The 22203-nt window shown below is 55.1% G+C and overlaps 12 protein-coding genes across 12 annotated transcripts; 4 read left to right on the top strand and 8 right to left on the bottom strand.

Moving 5' to 3' along the window:
• The first annotated feature begins 206 nt into the window (after window positions 1–206).
• On the top strand, window positions 207–1344 carry BO72DRAFT_528067 (CIA30 family protein). Its single transcript, XM_040950149.1, has 3 exons — window positions 207–376; window positions 462–935; window positions 1028–1344. Exons 1-3 carry the CDS (start codon window positions 336–338, stop codon window positions 1269–1271), a joined length of 759 nt encoding a protein of 252 aa, XP_040801045.1. The 5' UTR covers window positions 207–335; the 3' UTR covers window positions 1272–1344.
• A 30-nt stretch (window positions 1345–1374) lies between these two features.
• On the bottom strand, window positions 1375–3186 carry BO72DRAFT_119521 (putative solid-state culture specific protein). The gene is made up of 2 exons (XM_040939000.1): window positions 2964–3186; window positions 1375–2863 (listed from the first exon to the last, which is right to left on the bottom strand). Exon 2 carries the CDS (start codon window positions 2836–2838, stop codon window positions 1420–1422), a length of 1419 nt encoding a protein of 472 aa, XP_040801046.1. The 5' UTR covers window positions 2839–2863; window positions 2964–3186; the 3' UTR covers window positions 1375–1419.
• On the bottom strand, window positions 3159–4355 carry BO72DRAFT_448428 (type 1 glutamine amidotransferase domain-containing protein). Its single transcript, XM_040944782.1, has 3 exons — window positions 4188–4355; window positions 3883–4120; window positions 3159–3826 (listed from the first exon to the last, which is right to left on the bottom strand). Exons 1-3 carry the CDS (start codon window positions 4263–4265, stop codon window positions 3435–3437), a joined length of 708 nt encoding a protein of 235 aa, XP_040801047.1. The 5' UTR covers window positions 4266–4355; the 3' UTR covers window positions 3159–3434.
• A 488-nt stretch (window positions 4356–4843) lies between these two features.
• Window positions 4844–5981, bottom strand: BO72DRAFT_448430 (peroxiredoxin family protein). The gene is made up of 5 exons (XM_040944783.1): window positions 5884–5981; window positions 5715–5827; window positions 5474–5637; window positions 5290–5427; window positions 4844–5230 (listed from the first exon to the last, which is right to left on the bottom strand). Exons 1-5 carry the CDS (start codon window positions 5928–5930, stop codon window positions 5195–5197), a joined length of 498 nt encoding a protein of 165 aa, XP_040801048.1. The 5' UTR covers window positions 5931–5981; the 3' UTR covers window positions 4844–5194.
• Window positions 5982–6129: 148 nt separating this feature from the next.
• On the bottom strand, window positions 6130–7719 carry BO72DRAFT_119544 (NADH:flavin oxidoreductase/NADH oxidase). The gene has a single exon (XM_040939001.1). It carries the CDS (start codon window positions 7602–7604, stop codon window positions 6285–6287), a length of 1320 nt encoding a protein of 439 aa, XP_040801049.1. The 5' UTR covers window positions 7605–7719; the 3' UTR covers window positions 6130–6284.
• Window positions 7720–7835: 116 nt separating this feature from the next.
• On the bottom strand, window positions 7836–9071 carry BO72DRAFT_378528 (alpha/beta fold hydrolase; the record flags this gene model as incomplete). Its single annotated transcript, XM_040941313.1, has 3 exons — window positions 7836–8488; window positions 8545–8747; window positions 8821–9071. 3 exons carry the CDS (start codon window positions 9069–9071, stop codon window positions 7836–7838), a joined length of 1107 nt encoding a protein of 368 aa, XP_040801050.1.
• Window positions 9072–10285: 1214 nt separating this feature from the next.
• Window positions 10286–11660, bottom strand: BO72DRAFT_468870 (NAD(P)/FAD-dependent oxidoreductase; the record flags this gene model as incomplete). Its single annotated transcript, XM_040946930.1, has 3 exons — window positions 10286–10429; window positions 10477–10773; window positions 10824–11660. The coding sequence occupies 3 exons, from the start codon at window positions 11658–11660 to the stop codon at window positions 10286–10288; spliced, it is 1278 nt and encodes a 425-aa protein (XP_040801051.1).
• A 1716-nt stretch (window positions 11661–13376) lies between these two features.
• Window positions 13377–15090, top strand: BO72DRAFT_429812 (MFS general substrate transporter; the record flags this gene model as incomplete). Its single annotated transcript, XM_040943082.1, has 3 exons — window positions 13377–13528; window positions 13789–14118; window positions 14181–15090. The coding sequence occupies 3 exons, from the start codon at window positions 13377–13379 to the stop codon at window positions 15088–15090; spliced, it is 1392 nt and encodes a 463-aa protein (XP_040801052.1).
• Window positions 15057–16472, bottom strand: BO72DRAFT_429815 (DUF1445 domain protein). The gene is made up of 2 exons (XM_040943083.1): window positions 15680–16472; window positions 15057–15513 (listed from the first exon to the last, which is right to left on the bottom strand). Exons 1-2 carry the CDS (start codon window positions 16409–16411, stop codon window positions 15367–15369), a joined length of 879 nt encoding a protein of 292 aa, XP_040801053.1. The 5' UTR covers window positions 16412–16472; the 3' UTR covers window positions 15057–15366.
• A 454-nt stretch (window positions 16473–16926) lies between these two features.
• On the top strand, window positions 16927–18589 carry BO72DRAFT_496649 (allantoate permease family MFS transporter; the record flags this gene model as incomplete). The annotated part of the gene is made up of 4 exons (XM_040948642.1): window positions 16927–17146; window positions 17195–17618; window positions 17694–18096; window positions 18158–18589. 4 exons carry the CDS (start codon window positions 16927–16929, stop codon window positions 18587–18589), a joined length of 1479 nt encoding a protein of 492 aa, XP_040801054.1.
• Window positions 18590–19250: 661 nt separating this feature from the next.
• BO72DRAFT_459163 (uncharacterized protein) lies at window positions 19251–19680 on the top strand (the record flags this gene model as incomplete). The annotated part of the gene is made up of 2 exons (XM_040946412.1): window positions 19251–19552; window positions 19650–19680. 2 exons carry the CDS (start codon window positions 19251–19253, stop codon window positions 19678–19680), a joined length of 333 nt encoding a protein of 110 aa, XP_040801055.1.
• Window positions 19681–19776: 96 nt separating this feature from the next.
• BO72DRAFT_528077 (metabolite transport protein) lies at window positions 19777–21607 on the bottom strand. Its single transcript, XM_040950150.1, has 3 exons — window positions 21381–21607; window positions 20950–21321; window positions 19777–20871 (listed from the first exon to the last, which is right to left on the bottom strand). The coding sequence occupies exons 1-3, from the start codon at window positions 21555–21557 to the stop codon at window positions 19945–19947; spliced, it is 1476 nt and encodes a 491-aa protein (XP_040801056.1). The 5' UTR covers window positions 21558–21607; the 3' UTR covers window positions 19777–19944.
• Between the last annotated feature and the right edge of the window lie 596 nt (window positions 21608–22203).

A 22203-nucleotide genomic window follows, 5' to 3' on the forward strand; every position in this document is an offset into this window, starting at 1 on the left:
GGCTCCATTCCCACGAAACAGCTACGGCAGAGCTGTTCTCCATGATACTCCAGACAGAAACAAGCTCAATTCTGGCCACTCGCCATCATGGAAAATGTAAAAGGGACCATCCCCGTTTACCGAAGCTAAACCCAACCGAGCTCCGCAATCGGGGGGCTCCGCAATCCCGACGTCATCGATGCCGAAAACTCTCCGATCCCGATTGCCGCGATTCTTGAACTGGAATCAACAACATCCACAAAAAAAAAACCACCTACCTTTCTTCCTCATTCTTACCCCGCGCAACCCGATTCCCCTTGTCTCTTTCTCAGAACTACACACACACATCAATAAAAATGTCACCCACAACATCAACCTACCTCTTCGGAGGTCCCAAGTAAGTCCCGACCAACCACAACCCCCCCCCCAATCACCTCCACCACCACCACCACCGGGCAAGCCACTTACCCACCCAAAAACAGCCCCTGGACCCCCGAAGACTGGACCTCCTCCGATGACCGCGTCCGCGGCGGCGCCTCCCACTCCTACCTGACCATCACGCCTTCTTCTTCCGACGACGAAAAGACCACAGCCCGCTTCCACGGCACCCTCGACATCCACACCCTGGGCGGCGCCGGCTTCGCCTCCCAGCGCACGACCACCACGACCAAAGAATGGGACCTCTCCCGCTTCTCGGGGCTAGAGGTGCATGTCCCCCGCGCCGACGACAAGCGCTACACCCTCACGCTGAAGGATGAGATCCGGCCGAATCGGCCGGACGGGCGGGAGCGAAGTTCGCTGTCGTGGGAGGTGGACTTCACCGTACCGGAAGGGGGTGGGAGGTTGCGGTTCGCGTGGAAGGCGTTTCGGCCGACGTACCGTGGGAGGGAGTTGAGGGATGGGGTCAAGCCGTTGGATTTGGAGAGGGTGAGGAGGGTGGGGATTATGGTGAGGAGGTGAGTTTTTTCTTCTTTTCTCCTTGATTCTTGGGGGGGGAGGTGTCTTGCTTTGGGGGAAGGGATTTGTGCTGATGGTTGTGGTTGTGTAGTTTCTTTGGGGAGCAGGAGGGGGAGTTTGAGTTGGTAGTGGAGTCGATCCAGGGGTTTGAGGCCCCGAAGGAGGAGATGAGGTACAAGGATGATGTTTCTGCGACTACTTGTGCAGTGGATGAGGAGTATAATGAGAAGTGGGGTGAGAAAAGGGAGGGGGAGGGGCTGAGTCGCGAGGCGCAATGGATGAGTAGCTCACGGCCTTGGGATCGCTTGAGGGCGATGTTCTGCTGTGGAATCTAGTATTCTTGAGTTCCATCAAGACGAAGGTTGGGTGAAGCTAAAATAGAAAAATCAACACTATGGATGCGATGACCTTATCTACCTTCCCCCCCCCCCCCCCCAATACAGTCCATGCCCAACACAGTACAGTACAATGCTGTACACACTCTCACTCCCCAACCCCCGACTCACCCTCCCGAACAATAGCCTCCACCTCCCCAACCAGCCTCTTCAACCGTCTCTCATCCTCCCCACCCACCGTAACAGCTACATAACTCCTCCCTCCCTCCACCCCCTGCACCCAAGCCGTAACAATCATCCTCCCTTCCTCTATCTCCCTTGCAAACCTCCGCACCCACCCGCTTCTATCCCCAACAACATACAAAGGTGACAAAACCGCCACCTCCATCAAACCCCTCCCCACAAAATGCCCCCGCAACAACCCCAGATGATACGACCCCGTCACCCGCGGATTCACATCCACGATCACGTGTCGCCCCCCATTCTCCTCGGTCATCACATCCGCCCCAACCGGCCCGTAATACCCCTCCGCATGTAAACTCTCCGCTACAGCGACGACAACCCCCCAGTACCGCTCCTTGAGCCGATGTTGCGCAGGGAACGACACCCACCCGCCGCACCACTGGCCCTGCGCGTTGAACTGCTGCCGCGAGGCCGCGTGAAAGATCGCCCTGCCCGTCTGCGTGAGGAAGAAGGAGATGCCGTGGGCCTCGCCCGCCACGAAGGGCTGGAGGATGAGGGCCAGGGGGTGGAGGTGGGCGTTCTGCGGCGTGACGTGCGGGAAGGAGGTGTGTAGGATGGCGCGGAGGCGGATGCACGCGTCCGATCTGTCGGGTTCGGAGCGGATTAGGAACGTGCCGCGGCCGGAGGCGGCGACGGAGACTTTGATGACGAAGGGGAGGGAGGGGTGCGTCTGGATGGGGCGGAGCATGCGGGTGATTTCTGCTTCGATGGCTGCGAGGTGGTCCGCTGTCGGGGGGGTGGTGGGGTCGATGATGATGGAGGTCGGCGTCGGGAGGGACGAGAGTGCGAGCCACCGTTTGCTGAGGAGGTGGTAGTGGGTCTCCGGGGGTAGGATGTGCGGGAGGTGGGCCAGTTCGTCTTGCGGGACGATGATGGCGATCTGTGTGTTGGGCGGGAGGGGCGCGATTGCGGAGGCGTTGCGGGGGAACTGTAGCTTTGGTCGCTGGGGTGGGTGCAGCTGGGCGTGGAGGGTGAGGATATCGGCGATGGCTGGGGGCGGGGGTTGTTCTGGCTTGTTCTGGCTTTCCGCGTCGGTGGTTGCGGGGAGCGAGTCGAACAGAATGACGGGCGCGCGGCCGGCGATGAAGGAGTAGCGCTGCGCGATGCCGCGCTCCAGGATGTTTTGCATCGCGTCCGGGGCGGTGGTGTTGGGGAAGGTGATGCCGTACAGGAAGTGCTCGGACGAGAAGGGGTGAGGCATCGCCCGCGAGGGCTGGCTGGGGTGTGGGTACGCAGTCACCACCCCATGAGGTTCGTCGCTGTCCAGCGAGTAGAGGTCGTCGAGTGTGGTGTCTAGGAATATGGTCATGTCGGTGGCAATCATGATGGATGATGTCTTAGATGTAGATCTAGTTGTCAAGGGTCAATGATTGTACTTAAGATTGACTCTCGCAATTTGACAGATTTACACCTGGGAAGGCTTCAGGTGTAGATTCTGTCTAGCCATACCATCGATTTATAGACGTCAATTGGCGTCATGAAGGAAAGGTCGACCGTTGCCTGATTCCGTCGGCGTATGTGTTCCGATCTATCTTCTATGGAACGATCCTAGCCAAGATGACATGTTACCTAATTGTTTCTCGGCATGTAGACCGACACGGCCTGCTTTAGGAGAAAGTATGAAAGATTCATCACTGAGATTTCTGCTTCTGAAGTTTGTTGAGTGAGGTAGTGCCGAAGGATGTGGAAAGGTAAGGTACAGGCAACGTGTCTCAGCCCCAGAACGTTTCGAGTCGACACTGCATCCTGCGGGAAGCGGTGGTGTTAAACTGGAATGTTATGGATCAGTCAAGCTCCTCTCCCCGGCAATCGATGTCTCAGGTCAAAAGTAAACAACCCTCGTGAATAAAAATATCGATTAATCACTAATTAGATTTATCAGGTCGGCATATTTAGGTATCATTTCACACATCACATCAATTACAATCCCAGAGCATTGAGGATTGCCTTTCCAACACCAGTGGCACTGGCCGGGTTCTGGCCAGTGATGACAGCACCACCCAGACCAGCGACCTGAGAGACAACAACCTTCTCGCCCCAGGGCTCATCGGCCTTGACGTACTTGCCGCCGGAGACGCGGTTCAGCTCCGTCTCCAGCATGAAAGGCATGATGGGGCTGAGGCCGACTTGGTCCTCCTCGGTGTTGGAGAAACCGGTGACCTCCGCACCAGCAAGAAGAGGCTCGCCGGAGGGGGTGGTCGCGTTAATCAGCACAGCAGGACCGTGGCAGACGGCGGCGACGGGCTTCTTAGCAGCAGCGAACTCCTGGATCAGAGCCAGGGACGTCTTGTCGCTGTGCAGATCGTACATCGCTAGTGGGAATCAGTACCATTCTCAATTGACAGGCTGGGCTGACAAAGAGACTTACGTCCGTGGCCGCCGACGTAGAAGATAGCGTCGAACTCGGAGACCTTGGAGGCGACATCGGACAACTTGACGGTGTTGGTCCAGAGAGCCTCCTGCTCTTTCAGGAACTTGGTCGAGGAGGGGTCGCTCTCGAACATCTTCACGGAGCTGGGGTCGAGAGGGGCCTTGCCACCCTTGGGGGAGGCGATGACCAGCTCGGCCTTCTCATGGAGAACTTCCCAGGGGTGAGCGAACTCGGGCTATTGATAGTGTCAGTTGCTCGTCGTCACAGAAATTGATTTTTCGTGCGGATCGCGGGGTCCTCACCAGATACCAACCAGTGGGGTGGTTGTTGGCAGGGAAGTGGTCCTGAGAGGTGAGGACAACGAGAACCTTGGGAGCCATGATGAAAAGTGTATGGTATATGTGAAGTTGACTATATATTGTTGCACTCGATCAATGCCTCTTTCTTTGAGGTTTATATAGATGTTGCAGTCGCAGAAATGGATGACATCAAGAGCTCGACAGAGATTATTCAGCAGCACAAAACGGGAACGGGCGGGGCACAGGGAGACTTTCCTCAAAACTGATTAGCTCGGTTCTTGAGCTATCGGTGGATTCTGGCCCGGGTGGATTCCCTCACCTCTTTTTCCTTACTAACACAATTTAAAACATGCCACTGTTTTCTCTGGGTTTCCAGAGGGGCTTCCATATCGTGATTGGATGTAGATCGTCCAGTATTCCCGAGAAATGGTCTTAAATCCGGGATTTCATGCAAGCTGCTTACACCGCATGGGGTGGACCCACCCGTCCCACGCTACGCTGGAAGAAGACACCAATTTTCGAGCAAGTTCAGGGCGTCGACAAGGCTACGGACGAGAAGGAGACTGATACAAGCTCTTCGGAAGGATTTACAAGCAGCGGAGAGACACAAGTACTCTATACCTAGTACTAACTATAGATAAGCTTCAGGACTGAGCTGGCCCGAGGATCCGAATCTAATCAGGTTAAAACATGCTGGGTAATGCTTGCTTGATAGCTTCAAATCGACGAATTGTTTCATGTCCATGAGTCGTAGACCTGGTCCACAGGAGTCATCAGCAATGCCGTGGTTGATTGCCCTGGATCACCCGCAAAGGACTGTGGAAGATTCGAGAATCGATTGCATAAGCTTCGAACCAGCTGGAGATGGCGGTCGACGCATTGTTCTCTTCAGGATTACAGAACTACAAAGGCACGACCCCTGGGATTCAATTCTCCGGCACGAAGACACGAGGCAGGCACGAAATTGTTCTCTATAGATTTCTTCACTTGCTTTACCCACTTCACTATCCTCACAGATGAGCCAATACAGCGTCTGCACCAGAAACCTACGTTGAAGATTAGCAACCCCTGAAACAGAGCCGGTGGATGGAAGCTGGCGTCTAACCTTGACTCCCTTCTCTGTCTCAATCTGTGCGTAAGTCACCTTTCCGTGGTCAATGATGATCGCGAATCGGCCGGTGCGGCCGCCGTTCGCCCAGCCGATGGAGTTGGCGAATTTGGCATCGGGGTCGGAGAGGAAGAGCTAGGCTCGTCAGATGGGAAGCAGGAGACTTGGTTGAACAACATACGATATCATCGCCCTTGATGTTATTGGCCTTGCCCCAAGCACTCATCACAAATGGATCATTGGAGGCAATGACAGCGACCACCTCCACTCCCTTCTCTCTCAGCCGCGGAAGGTTCTGGATGTACCCCGGAACGTGATTGATGGAGCAGGTGGGGGTGAAAGCTCCTATGGATTTGGATCCGCATCTTAGTACGCATTGTTCCACTTAGAGAGAAAGAAACATGGGGTAGATTAGAACGCACCAGGCACGGCGAAGAGCACGACTTTCTTATCGGCCCATTCTTTCGAGGCGTTGTAGTTGATGGGAATTCCGCAGGAGGTAATCTCGCCGCTCTCCTCGGTCCAGGGGATGTACCTTTCACACAAATTCAGTAAATATTCATCGCTTTACCCTGGCAATTGAAGACACACTGGAACACAACGTCAGAGGGGAACGAGTCTCCGGGTTTAAGGGCCATGGTGATGTTAAACGAATTTGATTGTTGTTAATTGTTGGGCAAAAGTCAATTGAAAACGAGGGGGAAGGACGAGGAGAAAGTGCGGGGTTGGCGTTCTTAAGGGAGCGAACACATCGATGAATCAGTGGCGGTTGATGAGTTGTTACTTGCTATGCAGCTCGTCATTCCGATGCGGTCAAGCGCGAGGACCTCGGCGCTTTCCGTCCGCATCCCGCATCCTGCCTGCCTCTGAGATACTTCAGCTCAGATACTCAACTCTGGAAAATGAAACAGATCAAAATCTATTCAGAACATACAAATATATTTACAATAATCAGATCGTTTCTCATAACCTCACTTCTAGCACCCCCCCCCCTACAGGGCCCGTCCAAACTGGACCGGTTTTTCAATGGGGACTCCCAGCGTCTTTGCAGCGTTGATCACCCACTCCGGTTCACGCAGGAACTGGCGGGCCAGAAACACCAGATCAGCGCGTGGGAATGATCCAGACAGGGTGGCCTCCGCTGCGCGAGCCTCTTCCGCTCCTTCCACAATCTCCTTCGCCTGCTCTGCGTCCGTGATGTATCCAACGCTGCCCACAAGCGTCGATGCCCCAGCTTCCCGAATTGCTTTGCGAATATGACCTGCCAGGTCAATCTGATAATTCTTGTTGCTCATGTGAATGTTCTGGTCCTTGTGGTTACCACCAGAGCTGACATCCACTAAATCAACTCCGAGTTCCGGCAGGTCCGCAACCAAGCGAACCGTACTGTCGAGATCCCAAGAGCCGGACTCGGCCGCCACAGCCTTTCCATCCAGCCACTCGACCGCGCTCACACGCACAAACAGTGGGGTGCCGCTGGGAATCGCCGCTCGAATAGCCCTCGCGACCTCCCGCAGAAGTCGGGTGCGATTCTCGAAGCTCCCACCATACTTGTCCGTCCGCTTATTGGTAACCGGACTCAGGAATTGGTTGAGAAGATACCCATGCGCTGCGTGAATTTCAATGACATCCACACCAGCTCGGACGGCCGCCTCAGCGCTTCTGGCAAAGGCCTTGACCACCTCGTCAATCTCCTCGGTGCTCAGCGCCCGTGGCGTCCAGTATCCCTCGCCTGTGCCGTCCCAGATATGTTCCTTCCCACCTGATGGCCCGACAATATCAGAAGGCCATCCGAATGCGTCCTCGTCCGACTTCAAGGTTGGCTTCCCGGCCTTCGTGGCTAACCAAGGAGCCGTCGTGCTGGCCTTGCGTCCGGCGTGGGCCAATTGCACCGCGACCTTGGCGCCCTGAGCGTGGCAGAAGCGTACAACCCGCTCGAGAGCCTTGACTTGCTCCGACTTCGGGGCTGTGTCCCACAATCCGACATCATTAGGGGAAATGCGACCGTTCGGTTGCACGGCGCTCGCTTCAACGAAAACTAGACCGGCGCCTTTAAGGGCGAAATGGCCCAGGTGGGCGACGTGATAATCGGTTAGGGCGCCAACAAGAGGAGAGGACAGATCGGGTTCAGCGGAATACATGCACATGGGCGAAACCACGACACGGTTCTTGAGGGTCACGTCGCGGATCGTCAACGGGCGGAAGAGGGTCGGCGTGGCGGCATCGCGGGGTTGAACGGCAGCGCCGGCATTATTGGCGGGAGTGTAGTAGGGAAGGTGGTCGGCTTTGACCACGAGAGTAGAGGGGCTCATGATGGCTTTGGCAGGCACAAACAATTGAATCTGGTGAGTGAATCGGATGCCATGGTAGGCTTGGACAATGGGAAGCTTCTTATACTTGCACCCAGCAAGCTTTACAAGATGGCGTCAGAGAAGTGTCGAAGGAGCTGCTGACAAATGCCGTGAGCACGGATGCATTATTAATTGATGTTATCGCAGGGCACTCCTTGAGACACGAGAAACTCTCATGATTTCCTGCGGCATTTACTGCGCGATTTCCTTGATGTCCCACATGAGTTTCCCCAACACTCCTGTCCGCGTTGACCAAATAGAATCGTGGTCGGTCCCCGGCATTACCACGGATTCGAAAGCCACACCACATCCCAATTCGGCACGCGTAAAGCACTGCACAAAGTACTGCTGCCCTTTGGAGCCGATCATACTATCTTTGTCCGCAAAAATAGCTTTCAAACGCAGGGGCGCCTCTTGTGGATGCTGCTGCTTGTGATCCTGTTCCAACTGCCCCAATTGCCGGACATAAGCCGGGAGATCCTCACAAGCCCCCCACAGCCCCAGCGGCCCTTTCTTCAGACAGATCATCGCCTCATCATTGATGCCGGTGGAGCTTTCGGTAAACATGTACTCCATGGTGATCTTCTCTAGCTTCTCCACAGCTTCTACAGGCATTCCGTATGTGGTAAGACAATCGTCAGCTTCTTCGGGATCAAGGCTCTTGCCTATTCCGGGTAAGCTGGAAGACATATTCGTCAGGATGCCTGAACTGGCACCAAAAGCAGGTGTTGCCTTAGTCAAGGTGAATCCAATAAGTTTGTTCCACTGATTAAGCACCGCCTTAGGAAGCATCTGAGCCATCTGCATAGACAACACATCGGAATGCTTGGGCTCGACCCAGGGTGCTGACCGATCGGTTAGCAAAAACGTATAAGGTGCTATCGTAGTCACTGCCACTCACCGAGAAGCATTGCGATTGGTGTCTGAGGCCATAGCAAATCTCTCTTGTGCACAAGCAAATTCAACAGGTAAATGGTGCCCGCGCTGTGCGAAACAGGCACCACATGCGAGATTGACAGATAGTCCACCAGCGCTGTCACAGTTTCTAGCCAGACAGAGACTCGCTTCTCGATTGGAACAGGCGTTGATCCGCCCAGCCCCGGGCTGTTATTCTTAGTCCGGTAACTTAACTTGCATCCGATTCCGAATAAATAATGAATACGAGCGAGCCACTTACCGATCGATGGATAGTATTCTGACTCCGATCACATTTGCTAAGTGGTCTTTGTGATAAAGCCATAGTCGGCTCCCTGCCATACCAGGAACGGCTAAAATCGTAGGTACCGGAGCTCCGTCTTCGTGCTGACGCGGCCCAACATCAGCATATGTCACAGCCAAAGGGCCATGATCTGCTGTCGCGGGGAGAATGAATCGCTGATGGAAGCGTCTCTGCGCGGTGAATTCGAACACCTCTGGAGTGTCTGCCATGGAAGATTTAGTTTCATGCAGTAGGGATATTTGCAAACATTGATGTGAGGGCAAGAAGAAAACAGCATGAGGCTGCCTGCAGCGAGCAGGAAAGCATTTTCATATTCAAGAGGAAGGATTCGGACAAAGAAGACCTTTTCCCAAGTTAGGTTAAAGCTGACTCGTATAACATGCGGCGCCTCATTCGCTTGGGTATCTAGGCATCAGCGTCTTGACGAGTTTCACTGAATCACACTAAATATACAGCCTGCTTATCGTCGCGGTCAGGCGGGGCAAAATGGACCCGTGACGGCCACCTTAGTTGCCGCACAGCGTGCAAGGTAAGACAGCTCTTTTAAAGCTGCTCTTACTACATCAGCGTCAAGCTCACGTGCTTGACGCTTGGATGACTAGAAAATGAGCATATCTCATGGTTTAGAAATAGCAACCAACGCGCATGCTGCCTCTTTACTTTCTATAGCTGGGGTGGTCACTGGGCGGAGGGGAGGCGGCAGAGAAGCAAAGATAATGCGGTATTCATACGTCGAGCTCTGTGGGGGTTTCCATCAAACAGGCTAGGAGAACCGATTCTAAATGATGCAATGTGCAATGGGTCTACGACTTCCGCAAGTACGGCATGATGATCACAAAATGTCAAGTCGCAACCTATTCTTGATGTCAGAATTGCCCGCCATGTTGACACCAGCACAAACTGACTCACACTGCAATGTCTACCATCAACTTCCCGGTCAGGGCTGATGATACTTTCTCTGATACAACAACACTTTCTTGGACAATAGCAAATCCAGAGATACCACTTGAGCCCGTCTCATCGAGCAAATCGGATACGCAAAATGGCCCCTTTGAAGCGATCCAAAATCACAAATCTTGTCAAGAAGCGCCTGTCGACCTCGTCACTGAAGGCGAGATGGGAAGCTTGCATAACACTGGTCGCTCCACATGGCCCAGAAATGCTTGAACTTCTGCTGGGCTGTATCTTGTGCTTGTTGATGCTTTGAGAAAGAATTTTTGTTGCGCGGGGGAAAAGCAAGACAAGTCGAAGAAGAAAGAGGCTACCATCATCAGCAAATGCTGCGCTGCTTGTTAACGTTCGCCACACGTTCAGCTTCGGCGGCGGGCTCCAGTGGACTGGCTGAGAATGAGCGTCCATGCTTAGAGGAAGATGGCACGAGATTTGCATTGCATAAAATATGCTGAAAACAAAAGAGCCTCTCTCAGGTGCTCTTCTCTTCTTGAGTATCGATGAAAGGCTTCAGCCCGAAGAACTTCCAGACGCGGGCACTGTCCAGCTCCTCTTTGCCCTTGGTGGAAAGAATCAACTCGGCCGACCCGTCACTCACGTACATCACACTCTTCTTCTGCACATCGTCAGCCTCGCCTGCTGATAGTGAAGACGCCTACTCACCAGACCAAGCGTCAACTTTGTCGCACCTTCCCACCACTTTGGATGGTACTCGACAAGAGTCTTGCCCTTGATTGCTCGCACGATGTTCTTTGCAACCACCTCCGCCTGCTGAAATGCGCCACGAGCATTTTGCACCGCATCCACCTCAACCACATCTCCAGCTGCGTATATCCGACTGCAGGCCTTATCCACAAGCTGCAACGTAGGGCGGACGCGGATGTGCCCTGACTCAGCGATGGACGAAGGCGACACCTCTGCCACCAAGCCTGAGTTTGGCCTTTGCCCGACGCATTTGATCTACAACCGTCAGCCAGCTCCTCGCTCAAGAGTACACACGCCCAACCTACCAAGCAATCACACTTCACCACTTGACCTGACTCCAACTTGACCTCTTCCATTCGCTCCGGCTGGTCGTCCATCACCACCCTCTCCCCCAACAACACCTTCACCCCCAGCGCCTGCAACCCATCCAACGCGCTCCGACTCAACCCTTCCCCATACCCTCGATTCAACAACCTCTCCCTCGAGTGCACCAACGTAACATTCTTTTCGGGATACCGCTCCTTCACATCCCCGGCCATCTCCACACCCGCCGCGCCACCCCCAAGCACCACCACATCCCGCGCGGTCCGAATCCTCTCCTGCTCGCCTCTCAGCATCACCATCCCCTCTTCTTTTGTCCTCCCACCAACCCGCGACGGTAACCCCGCAGCCACTGCCCCCGTCGTCACAACCAAATACTTAAACGCAATCTCCTCGCCCGACTCCTCCAGCACGACTTTCCCCTCTCCCGCACCAGTCTCGAGAACAATCCTCCCAACCGCCCCAGTGATCCATGTATACGCCCCCTCCGCCACGGGCGCAAGATACCCCCTGTAGGGGATGAAAGCCTTGTGTTCGTGGCCCGCCACAACACAGAACCGAGGCAGGACCCACGTGAGTTGGAAATGGGAGTTCCGCTCGATGACGACAACGCGGTAGCCCGTCGGGAGGGTGGAGGCGAGAACCCGGGCGGCGTGGTAGCCGGCGAAGGAGGCGCCGATGACGACGATGTTCTTCGGGTCCCGGACGGTGCGATAGGTTAGGCGGTGGAGGCACGGGGTAAGCGCGAGGGCGATGTGGGTGGTGACTTGATGGAGGGTTAGGTGCAGGGCTTTGAGGATGAGGAGGAGGGTGCGGAGCATTTTTGTGGGTGTTTCGTCACTGCCAGTGTTTGGGATTAATAGTGTGGTGCTTGTTCTTTTGTGGAGTCAGTGGTGGTTGGGTGTCGGGTGAGAAGTCAAGTTTCCCCTGTTGTGGTCTCTGGGGACAATGAACTGGTGAATGGGGACGTATATGTACGGTCTCTACGGTCTCCTAATACAGGACAAAAGGATTCGGTTGCTCCGAATGAGCTGATCTAAAATACTACCTACCGTTCTACTCCCCACTGTTGTGACCGGACATCTTATCTGATCCGATCCGATGATCGGGGGTTCCGTGGTTCAGCCTGGTGATTGGCTTTGGGTGCAGGTGGGCTATACGAGGTGACCCCTAATAGGCTGGGGATGCAGGCCCCAAGATTCATTAAGATTGTAGCTTTGATGAACGGAGATGAGTTTCGGGGCGGAGACGGGGTTCGGGAGCGGTATCTCCGTCTTCGGAGAACTGGATTTGTCCAGGATGCTGGGCCTCTCTGTAGCATGATATATCCGTACTGCCGTAAGAAAGCAAGTTTCCCTAGCTCGAACAATTGGATAATTGTCGTCGATTGGCTTGTGATGATAGGCGTGCCATTCCCTTAGCGTAGAATTAGGGTGCTTCAGAGGAGGTCTTGGTCATCGACTGTGTAGATACTATATCCTTCATGGAACCAATGAATCAGAAGCATAATTGCAAGGGACATCGGAATTTTCAAATGATCCGTTCACGGACTCATTTACTGCATGTAACAGCTCGGATTTGTAATGATGAATACTAGGTAACTATGTCATACTATGCACATCATGCGGAAACTGCAGGTGGTCGTGCGTCCGAGGTATGGCGGGCTCACGGTCAATTAGGATCACCGAAGAACTTCTGGGCCAAGGGAGGGACAAGCCATGCATCAGAAGCTGATTCAAGGAAACTATAGGAGAGACTGCCTGAATCTGGCAATAGAAAATCTTCCGAGCAGATGCATTGTACGCGCCCTATTCGTCATCTTGGTGCACCCCTTGCGTTGGAGGAAGCTAAAGAGGGAAGGGAGCCCCAGGCATCATCCGGTGTGGAATGTTCTTCCACCTCCGCTGATTTCTCAACCCGTTAGATTTACCACTTCATCTGAGAGGTGAAGATACTGAGTTCATGGACATTGAACTTCAATTAGGATGCTGTATCTGTCTGAGAATGCCTTGTATGGTTCGAGAGACGGGGCATTCCCCAGAGCTACATCGAAAACACACTTCATATGATCTATGAAGGAAGATGGTCGCATCGACTAATGCCCTGCATATCAGACGTCGGTCCCTCATCCCTTGCTCGCCCCTCCAAGTCGCAGACAAGCTTAGTCGACCTTCAAGAGCAACCTCTTCGAAGCTCCATGATGATCACCTGGCTCCTCAATCTCAGGAGGACGATTTCCCTCTGTGGTCATGACAGGCGTGGCCTATCACATCACCTTGACCTCGGAAGATACACGCGGTCATGACGTCCAGCATCGCCAACAAGGGGGAGTCGACTTGGCAGCTGTGTCGATCTCTCCAGCATGGCTGGCCGTGAGAAATGCAGTAGCTGCTGTAGCCTCCACCAGGCATGGCCCGGGATATTCTCCCCGTGAAAGGTCTATCTATATGTTTCCCTGGCTTTGACGCTTTCCCCAGGCAATTACATCCGATAAAATGAAGACAGAATCGACAGCCATAGTCTCCGAGTCTATTGCGATGGACGAGTACTTGCTCAAGAACCAACTTGAGCTCACAGCCGACGGCCAGTACGTCCGCTGGAGCAAGTATAACAAGAAGCAGCCTCGCAACTGGCCGACCAGCAGGAAGACCTTTGATAGTAGTATCATCTTTCTTCTGGATACATTCACGTATGGTTACCGCTATGTATGAGCAAAAACGGACAATCGCTAACAGCTAATAGGACTGCCACAAGCACAGCCGGAGTAATTCCTCCCCCCCCCCTGCCCCGTTGTGTATTGTCGGACGTTTCTAACGTGTCTAGACATTGGCGGCTCAAAAGGCTCAAGGTGACTATCATATCGGAAATACTCTTGCAACATTCATCTTCGTCACACTGTAAGAGATTCGCTCTACGGCTAGGGCTGTGTCGATGATACTGACAAGACAGATTTCTCGTGGGTCAGATATTCGGAGCTGTCATATTTCCACCCTGGTCGGAGTCCTTTGGCCGCAAAAACCTTTACATCATAAGTTCTGCGGGAAGTGCAGTATGCTGCTTGGTTATTGGGATGACGCATTCGCTGGGTGCGGTGATCCCGGCGCGTATCATTGCGGGATGTCTCTCGGCGGTACCCTACACTGTTGGCGGAGGCAGCATTGAGGAGATGTTCGATTCGCGGGCCAGGATATGGGTGATCTTCATCTGGACCATTGCGTCTAACGTGGGCTTACTGCTTGGGCCCATCATGAGTACATACATCTCTGCCCACATGGAATGGTATGCTTCGTTGTCTGCATCACACCTATAGCACTATTGACTGACATCCCCAATCATTCTAGGCGCTGGGTATTCTACATTTACGCCGTCATATTCGCCGTCCTTACCGCGTTCTTTTTCGTCATCAAAGAATCCCGTCCATCCCTCCTCCTTTCCCGCGAAGTCGCGCGAATCCGCCACGAGACTGGCAACGAGACCCTACAGCCGCTCAATCCCGACCACACCCCGAATTTCCGAACATTCGTCCGCGTTTCCCTGTTCCGCCCCCTGCAGCTCTTCTTCGGCGAGCTGCTTATCTTCATCGTGGCCATCATGATTGCCTTCTCCTTCTCCCTGGTCTACATCTTCACCGAAGCCCTGCAGCCCATCTACGAGTCAATGGGCTACACCTCGGCCCAGTCGTGCCTTGCTTTCGTGGCAATCGGAGTGGGGGTAGTCTTCAGCACCTTCACGCGGTTTCTGGATCATCGCATCTTCGATGCCCGCAAGGCCGCGAAGCAGCCTGTGAAGCCCGAAGACAAACTGTACGGACTGGTGATTGGCGCGCCCGTCTTCGCCCTGGCGCTCTGGTGGTTTGCCTGGACGATCCCGCCGCGGATCAGCGATCTCCCCTGGATTGTCCCGACCATCGCCTTGGTCATGATGGGGTTTGCGCTCAACGAATTCGACACCGTTCTATACGGGTACCTGTCCGACAGTTACCTGAGTTACGCGGCGAGCGGAACGGCAGCCGTCCAGTTCCTGAGGGCGATGGCCTCCGGGGCGTTCCCGCTGTTCACCCGGCAAATGTTCGATGGAATGGGGGCCAATGTCGCGGTCTCGGTGCTGGCGGCCCTGGCGACGGGATTCTGTGCCGTGCCCGTGTTGTTCATGTGCTATGGGGAGCGGATCCGGGCTCGGAGCCAGTTTGCGAGGTTCAGTTTGGAGATCGAGGAGGTGCTGGGAACTACGGGAGAGGAGAGGGAGAAGTGAGATTGTTGGTGGACGGGGTGTGGATTGAGGAATGAAGTATATAACATGCCTGTATAACGGCCGTGGTTGGGATGTGTAATGATGAGGAAGTGATGGGTGTGAACCAAAAGGTGGTTGACGACGGCAGTGATGTTGCTAGTATATTGATGAACTGAGAACTGTGTCATAGAGGTTGAGTCATGTCATTGAACGAATCTTCCCTCCTCTGTCATAAGCAGCAGCCTGACCTCCTAGTAGTTAGCATAATCCTCCCAACCCACCTCGACTTATACCTGTTCAAACCCCCAACCCCCGCCCCAACCTCGCCAAATCCTCCTCCCTCCAATCCGTCACCAACATATGGCCCGGCTCATGCGCAAACACCAATCCCTCGATTTTCTCCCCGGCAGCCTCCACCGCCAACTGCGGCGTAACCCCGCAAGCCTACAGTATTGACATGACATGACAGATTAGCAATGAAACCCAGCCCACAACCCCAACCAAACTTCCCCACGCCCCCTCGTAAGGCCCCACATCCCCCGCCCGCACTTCCCCGGGGGAAATAACGTATAATCAACATGGCAATCAAGGAAGAAAAGAAAATACGCACCCAGAAAACCGGCACCTCCCCCTCTTCCAGGGGCACCGGCTCCCCAAAGTCGGGCGCCTGCAGATCCCCAATCCCCAACCGGGAGAGCGCCTCCCACCCCCAATCGACCGGCTCGCCGTGGGTGGCCAGGAACGGCCGCGTCAGGGCGCGGACCCGCTCCACTTCGTGGGCCGGGTACGGACGCATGGAGACGACGGTGCGTCCACCCGTAAAAATGCCCGCGGGGAGGAGCGGGATGGTGGTGCGGTACATGGGGACGAGGGTTTGGGTGGTCTGGTGGCGCGGGGGCAGGGCGGCGGCGGTGAGGGCGGATTCGAAGGAGTAGGAGCAGCCGATCAGGAAGGATACGTATGCTTCATGCTGTGCGGGCTGAGGGGATGGGTCCGGCCAGAAGGGGAGGAGGGTCGTCTGGTGCGTGGCGATGGGTTTGCCGTGCTTGTAGATGCGGTAGAGGGGGCAGTCGGTGCGGATGTCGAAGTCCTCTGGGCCGGTCACGGTGATGCAGCCTTCGGGCTGGATGTGGTGGGGGTTGCCTGGTTGGTGGGAAATGCCGAGGAGGGGGCAGGCGACCGGGTTGCGGAGGCAGAGTTGGTGGAAGTCTTGGCTGTAGCGGGCGGGGAGGATTAGGAGGTTGGCTTGCAGGTGGCCTGGGGCCAGGCCGGAGGTGTTGGTTATTTGGTTGGCGCGGCTGGCGAGGCGGGTTTGGTGGCTTGGGAGGGTGTCTTTTGTCATTGTGCTTTCGTTTGTGAGTAGAAGCTTGGGAGTGTCAATCCAGCTGTTTTGTCTGTGTAAGGTTCTGCTGTTGATATAATGTTATGCAATCAATTGGTAGTCCTGCTCGAAAGTGAATACCCCATATCAGTGGTATCGGCATGTGGGCTCCGATATGCGGGATGGCGATGATAAGCATCAGTCGATCCCCGCATCACAACCCCATCGTCTCGAGGCACTGCACCAATGACATCCTCGCTATCTCCACCGCTTATCAGACTATCGGGCCGATGCAGGTGTAACCCTGGTGAATGCTTTTGTCAATTGCCGGTGATTGGCGTACCGGGTTGGAGATAGCCGGTTTGGAGACTCCCCTCTTTCCCCTTCCTTATCGCCGGGGATCTATGTCACTCTGACAAGTACCAGGGCCTTGATGTTTCCACGGTTCTTAATGTCGCCCCTGGCACCCCCTTGAGTGTTCCAGGTCGGAGTGACAGCTGTCTAGGGCCATCAATTTCTATCCATTTGTGACACTAATGTCCTTCGAACGTGCGGATGATATCCCTCTGGACCGTAAACAGACGGTCCAGAAACCACCCCCGCAGAACACCACCGAGGACACCGATGTGGGCGATATCGACGATGTAGTGCTGGATTCAGTCAAGGAGAAAAAGCTTCTCCTGAAGCTGGACCTTGCTTTCGTGCCTATCATCATGTTGACCTATTTGTCCTGTTTCCTCGACCGGAGCAACATTGGTGTGTGCTGACCCAGACGAGTGTCTTTATCTTACTAAAGGTCCTCAGGAAATGTCAAAGTAGCCGGAATGCCCGAGGACATTGGGGCCTCGACCAACGAGTTCTCTATCGCTGTCTCGATCTTCTACGCCACTTACGTCCTGCTTGAGTCGCCATGGGCGGTCGCGATGAAGAAGCTGACCCCCCGCAACATCCTCACGGGCTTGTGCATCGTCTGGTCCATCACCACCGTCTTCACTGGCTTTATTCACAATGTCGCCTCTCTCTACGCCACCCGTCTTATCCTCGGAGCCTGCGAAGCGGGTCTTTTCCCTTGTCTGAACCTATACCTGACCATGGTCTACCGGCGCGAGGAGCAAGCTAAGCGAGTCTCGTACCTGATGAGCTGCGCTGCCATTTCTGGTGCAGTAGGAGGCTTACTAGCCTACGCATTACTGCACATGGACGGTGTTGCAGGGAAAGCTGGTTGGAGGTATTCCCCCCCCCCCCCCCCTGATACGCTGTCTTCTTGGCCCTAGTGTAAGGCAACTGACAACCAAAAAAATAGATGGGTCTACATTATCGAGGGCCTTTTCAGCATCATCTGTGCGCTGCTCATCTGGTTTGGCCTCCCCAACGACCCGACAACCGCCTACTTCCTCACTGAAGAAGAGCGGTACATGATGCGTGTCCGCAACGCTCAGCGCCAGAAATACATGGGAAGCGACCACTTCAGCTGGGAGGAGATGCGACTGGCCCTGCGGGACCCCAAACTGATCTTTAGCGCCATCACGCAATTCTGCCAGGACATCCTGCTCTACGGGTTCAGCACGTTCTTACCGACCATCCTCGGAAGTCTGGGCTACAACTCGTTGATGAGCAACGTGCTCACCGTCCCGGTGTACATCTGGGCCGCCGCAGTATCTGTCACGGTCGCGTTTTTTGCGGATCGGTACTCGAAATTCGCTGTCGTATGCATCTCCCCAGCATTAAGGATTCTTTGATATAAAGCTGACCAGATTCCGTCAACAGTTCATTGTCGGAACCAACATTTTCGGCATCGTGGGCTACATCCTGTTGTTGGCCGTTCCCTCCGACCCGGTCAAATACTTCGCCACCTACCTCTGCGGCGTGGCGGTGTACACGGGGGTCGGGCTGAACGTGGCGTGGCTGAACGTGAACTTCGCCCCGCAGTACCGGCGCGCCCTGGCCGTCGGCCTCCAGCAGACGGTCGGCAACTGCGCGGGCATCGTGGCGGGCCAGGTGTACCGGTCGTCGCCGTACGTGCTGGGCAACTCGTTCTCGATGGGTGCGTTGATTGTCGCGCAAGGGGTGGTGACGGCGCATGCGCTGTATCTGCGCCAGGAGAACCGGGTCAAGGCGGAGATCTTGGAGGGGAAGATGGAGGACCAGCGGCGGGTGCAATCCGGGGATGCGGAGTTGGAGTTCAAGTACATTTATTAGTATCGTATTGCACCTTACCCTACCGGAAGAATAATGATCGGCCAAATGAAACCTACTCCGGTTGTCGTCATACCATACTTCCACCTTGAACTCCCCCATCCCTTTGTGCCAAGTCTGTGGATGAAAAGACCCACGGGGGCAGAGAAAGATAAGGTTAACCGGATTAAAGCCCGCGCCAGCCCAGCCAGCCCTACAGGGCGACTGTGGTGTCCCGCTGATGTCACCCACCCACCCACTCAACACCCACCCCGAGTATCGCCTGGGGACTGCGCCGCGCCGATGACGCAACGACTTCGCACGCCCAGGAACCAGGCCGCGCGTAATACTCTTTTTCGCCCGCGGGGGATGAGGTATTTAACCTTGAAGGTTTTTGTTCTCTTGGGAACAAGAAAATCCCTACATATACCTCTTTTCGGGATCTGTTGTTTACGAGATTCTTTTTCTGCGAGCTGCACTGAGATTATACTTTGCACATCACCGCCGATAGACTCTGCACATTCTGCAAGGAATTACGAGATCCTTTGCCTCCTCTTTGATCGCTTGATACTAGACGATTCACGAAGCTTTACCTCCTCCTCCTCCTCCTCCTCCTCCTCCTACAATTCTGCTATTAGAAGCTAGAACGACCGCGATATATACCTCCTTCTACCAGAGAACAAACATGGGAACCTGCATGTCTCTCATGGGCAACCGCCGCCGTCGGGGCGGTGGAATGATGAGCGGCGGGATGGGCGGGCCTCCGGTTCGACCGGTTGGAGGATTCGGGGGCGGTGGGATGCCGATGGGCGGCGGCGGTGGGTTCGGTGGTGGTCGTCATCATCATCACTATGGTGGTGGTGGGTTCGGGGGTCCTGGGGGTCCTGGCGGGTGGGGTGGTGGTGGCGGCGGACCAGGGGGGTTCGGTGGTGGTCGTCGTGGCCGTCGTGGCGGTGGGGGTGGGTTTGGTGGGCGCGGGGGGAGGTGGTGAGTTGCTCGGGGTTAGTTGAAAGTACTTCATGAGTGGTAAGTCTGGCTTGGTGATCCTTGCTGGGGTGATTTAGGGACTGTGCTAATGGATTAGGAGAGGCTTAGGTGATGCGATATACGATTAATTGATGGGGGGGGGGGATGTGTGCTGAGATACCTTTTAAGTGTGCTTTTGCTTGGGATGGATGTAATGTACGAATAAATGTGTTTGTTGTGCTTGAATTGAATTGAGTTGCTGTATTGTAGTATATGCCACAATGACTGTACAGTACATGTGTATCAACATCAACTCCATCTTTCCTGCTGTAACATCTCTCATAATCATCATAACATGACTGATCGTAATCTAGCTCTAGCTTATATTCAACGAGCACCCTCCCCCGCACCCCCTACTGACTCTTCTCCATCATAAACCCATGCATCCCCATGTACCTCTCCAACTCGCGATCCTCGGCCTCGAGATCCAACTCCCCACTCTCCGGCAGGAACCAATACACAACCATCCCCAGCACCGCCACACCCGCCAGCAGATAGAACGTAGCACTATCGCCCGCCGCCGTCTGCAACGGAGTGAAACACTCCGTGCCGACCGCGGCGCCGGTGCGCCCGAACGCCGTCGCGATACTGTACCCCATGCCGCGCATGGCGGTGGGGAACGACTCGCTACTGATCAGCCCGATCGTCGCGCCGGGGCCCATGTGGCCGAAGGCCTGCAGCAGGCCGTACAGCACGACAAACGCGGCGATATGCCGCGACAACAGCGTATAGCAGCCCCCGATAATGAACCCCAGCACCACATACCCGGCGAACCCGGCGATGCCCGTCCAGCGGCGCCCGATCGCGTTGGTCAGGTACGCGCCCACCAGCACGCCGGGTACCGGCAGCACCGCCAGGATGACCTGCCACACGGCGGTGGTCTGCAGGTCGCCGTCCGTCACCATCGAGGCGATGATGCTGCTCGACATGATGCTGTTGGGGAAGTTGATGAAGTCGTACAGAAAGAACGCCAGCGAGGTCAGCGCCAGCCGCCGCCAGTACCGCCGCGCCAGCAGCCAGTAGAACCGCAGCGGCTTGCGGCGCTGCCGCTTGAAGTTGCTGTGGTGGTACAGCGTCGAGTCCGTCATGAAGAAGCGCAGCACCATGATCGTCGCCGGGATGATCGTCGCGATCGCGTAGAGCGCGTGGAAGGTCACGGGCAGGTTGTTGTCGCTCGCTTTCAGCGTGATCAGGTAGATGATCATCAGGATTGGGGCGGCCAGCGTCGCCATTAGGGTCGTGAAGGAGACGAAGACCGGGCCGCGGTAGCGGCGGTTGAACTGGGGGTACGGTTAGTTCCAATACATAAGCTATACAGCTGCTGTTGATGTTGTTGTTGTTGCAGAGAGAGAACTCACGTCGTCGGATTCCTCGAGGCCGGCAGCAGCGCTGGGAGGGTATTCGCCCCCAACGCCAAATCCACAGATCCCCCGCACAATGACAAAGTACCACAGCATGTTGGGGGAAGGGTGCACATCCAGCGCCACGGCGGCCATCAGGGTGCTGATGGTCACCAGCCCCGAGGTGAAGAGCAGCCCCGCCCGGCGGGAGATCATGTCGGAGACGTACCCCAGCGCCAGCACCCCCAGAATGGCCCCGATGATCAGCGAGTTGCTGATCCGCGTCTTCATCTCGGCCGGGTACCCGGATTTCCCCAGCAGGTGGGTGAAGATGACATTGGTGGGGTTGGCCAGTTGGTTCTGGAACCCGTCGCTGAAGTTGGCGATGTACTATCACACACGGATTAGAATGCTATTGCATTGCATCGAGTAAACAGCAGTGGACGTACGCAGCTGATGATGGTCAGGTTGCTCTGCCATCGGGTGGGCCGGTACGGCTTGTGTGGGCCGCTTTCCAGTTCACGGTCTGCGATCACCGCTTCGCCTTCTTTGACGCTGGAGACGACGGCTGGAGCTTGGCTGGCCGGGCCATCTGCCCCCGCTGTTGTTGATGGATCGAGTGACATGTTTTGTGTACGTGTCGGACGAACATGTAGCCCTCGTGTCCAACGTCTATGTGCGAGCAAGCATCCTTAAGAATTTTTTGGGGGGCCTTTATCTTCAGGCGGGGCCTGGCGCCGGCGCTGTCGCGGCCAGCCCTAATCAGAGCTAGATGGACGGCGGTTGCCGATCAGATAATGTTTCGGAGCCGATACCGGGTTCTTTGGTCCCGCAGGGTGATAATTTCCGACGGCGTGGTTGGCTGTTCGTAGGGTTGGGACTCGGGCGAGATCCGCTTTTCCCAGACGCTTCGCTTTCTCCGCGGTCCGTGGTGCGGATGGGGTTCTGATGGGATGGGCGATATCGTATGATTTGTAGATGGAATTTGAGTTGCAGACCCTGTCGAGATAGTGGGGGCTCGGTATCTTGCTTCACCGCTCATCGTGCAGTTATGATTCGTGGTGAGTCACGGATTGATGCCATTGCAGATAGAATGGATTTTGATGCGGACTCGGTTGGTGTCCAGAATAGCTGGAATTTCGAGATTTCGAAATGAATTGATGTGTGCTTAGGCGAATTTGGAGATAGTGTTGGGTATCCCTCTTCCATGCTAGGACTTAGCTTTCTGAGAAGGAGGCGCCATTTTTGATCCACTTTACAGCACGGAGTATC

Source organism: Aspergillus fijiensis, assembly GCF_003184825.1.
Source record: "Aspergillus fijiensis CBS 313.89 unplaced genomic scaffold BO72scaffold_25, whole genome shotgun sequence".
NCBI classification, from domain to species: Eukaryota; Fungi; Ascomycota; class Eurotiomycetes; order Eurotiales; family Aspergillaceae; genus Aspergillus; species Aspergillus fijiensis.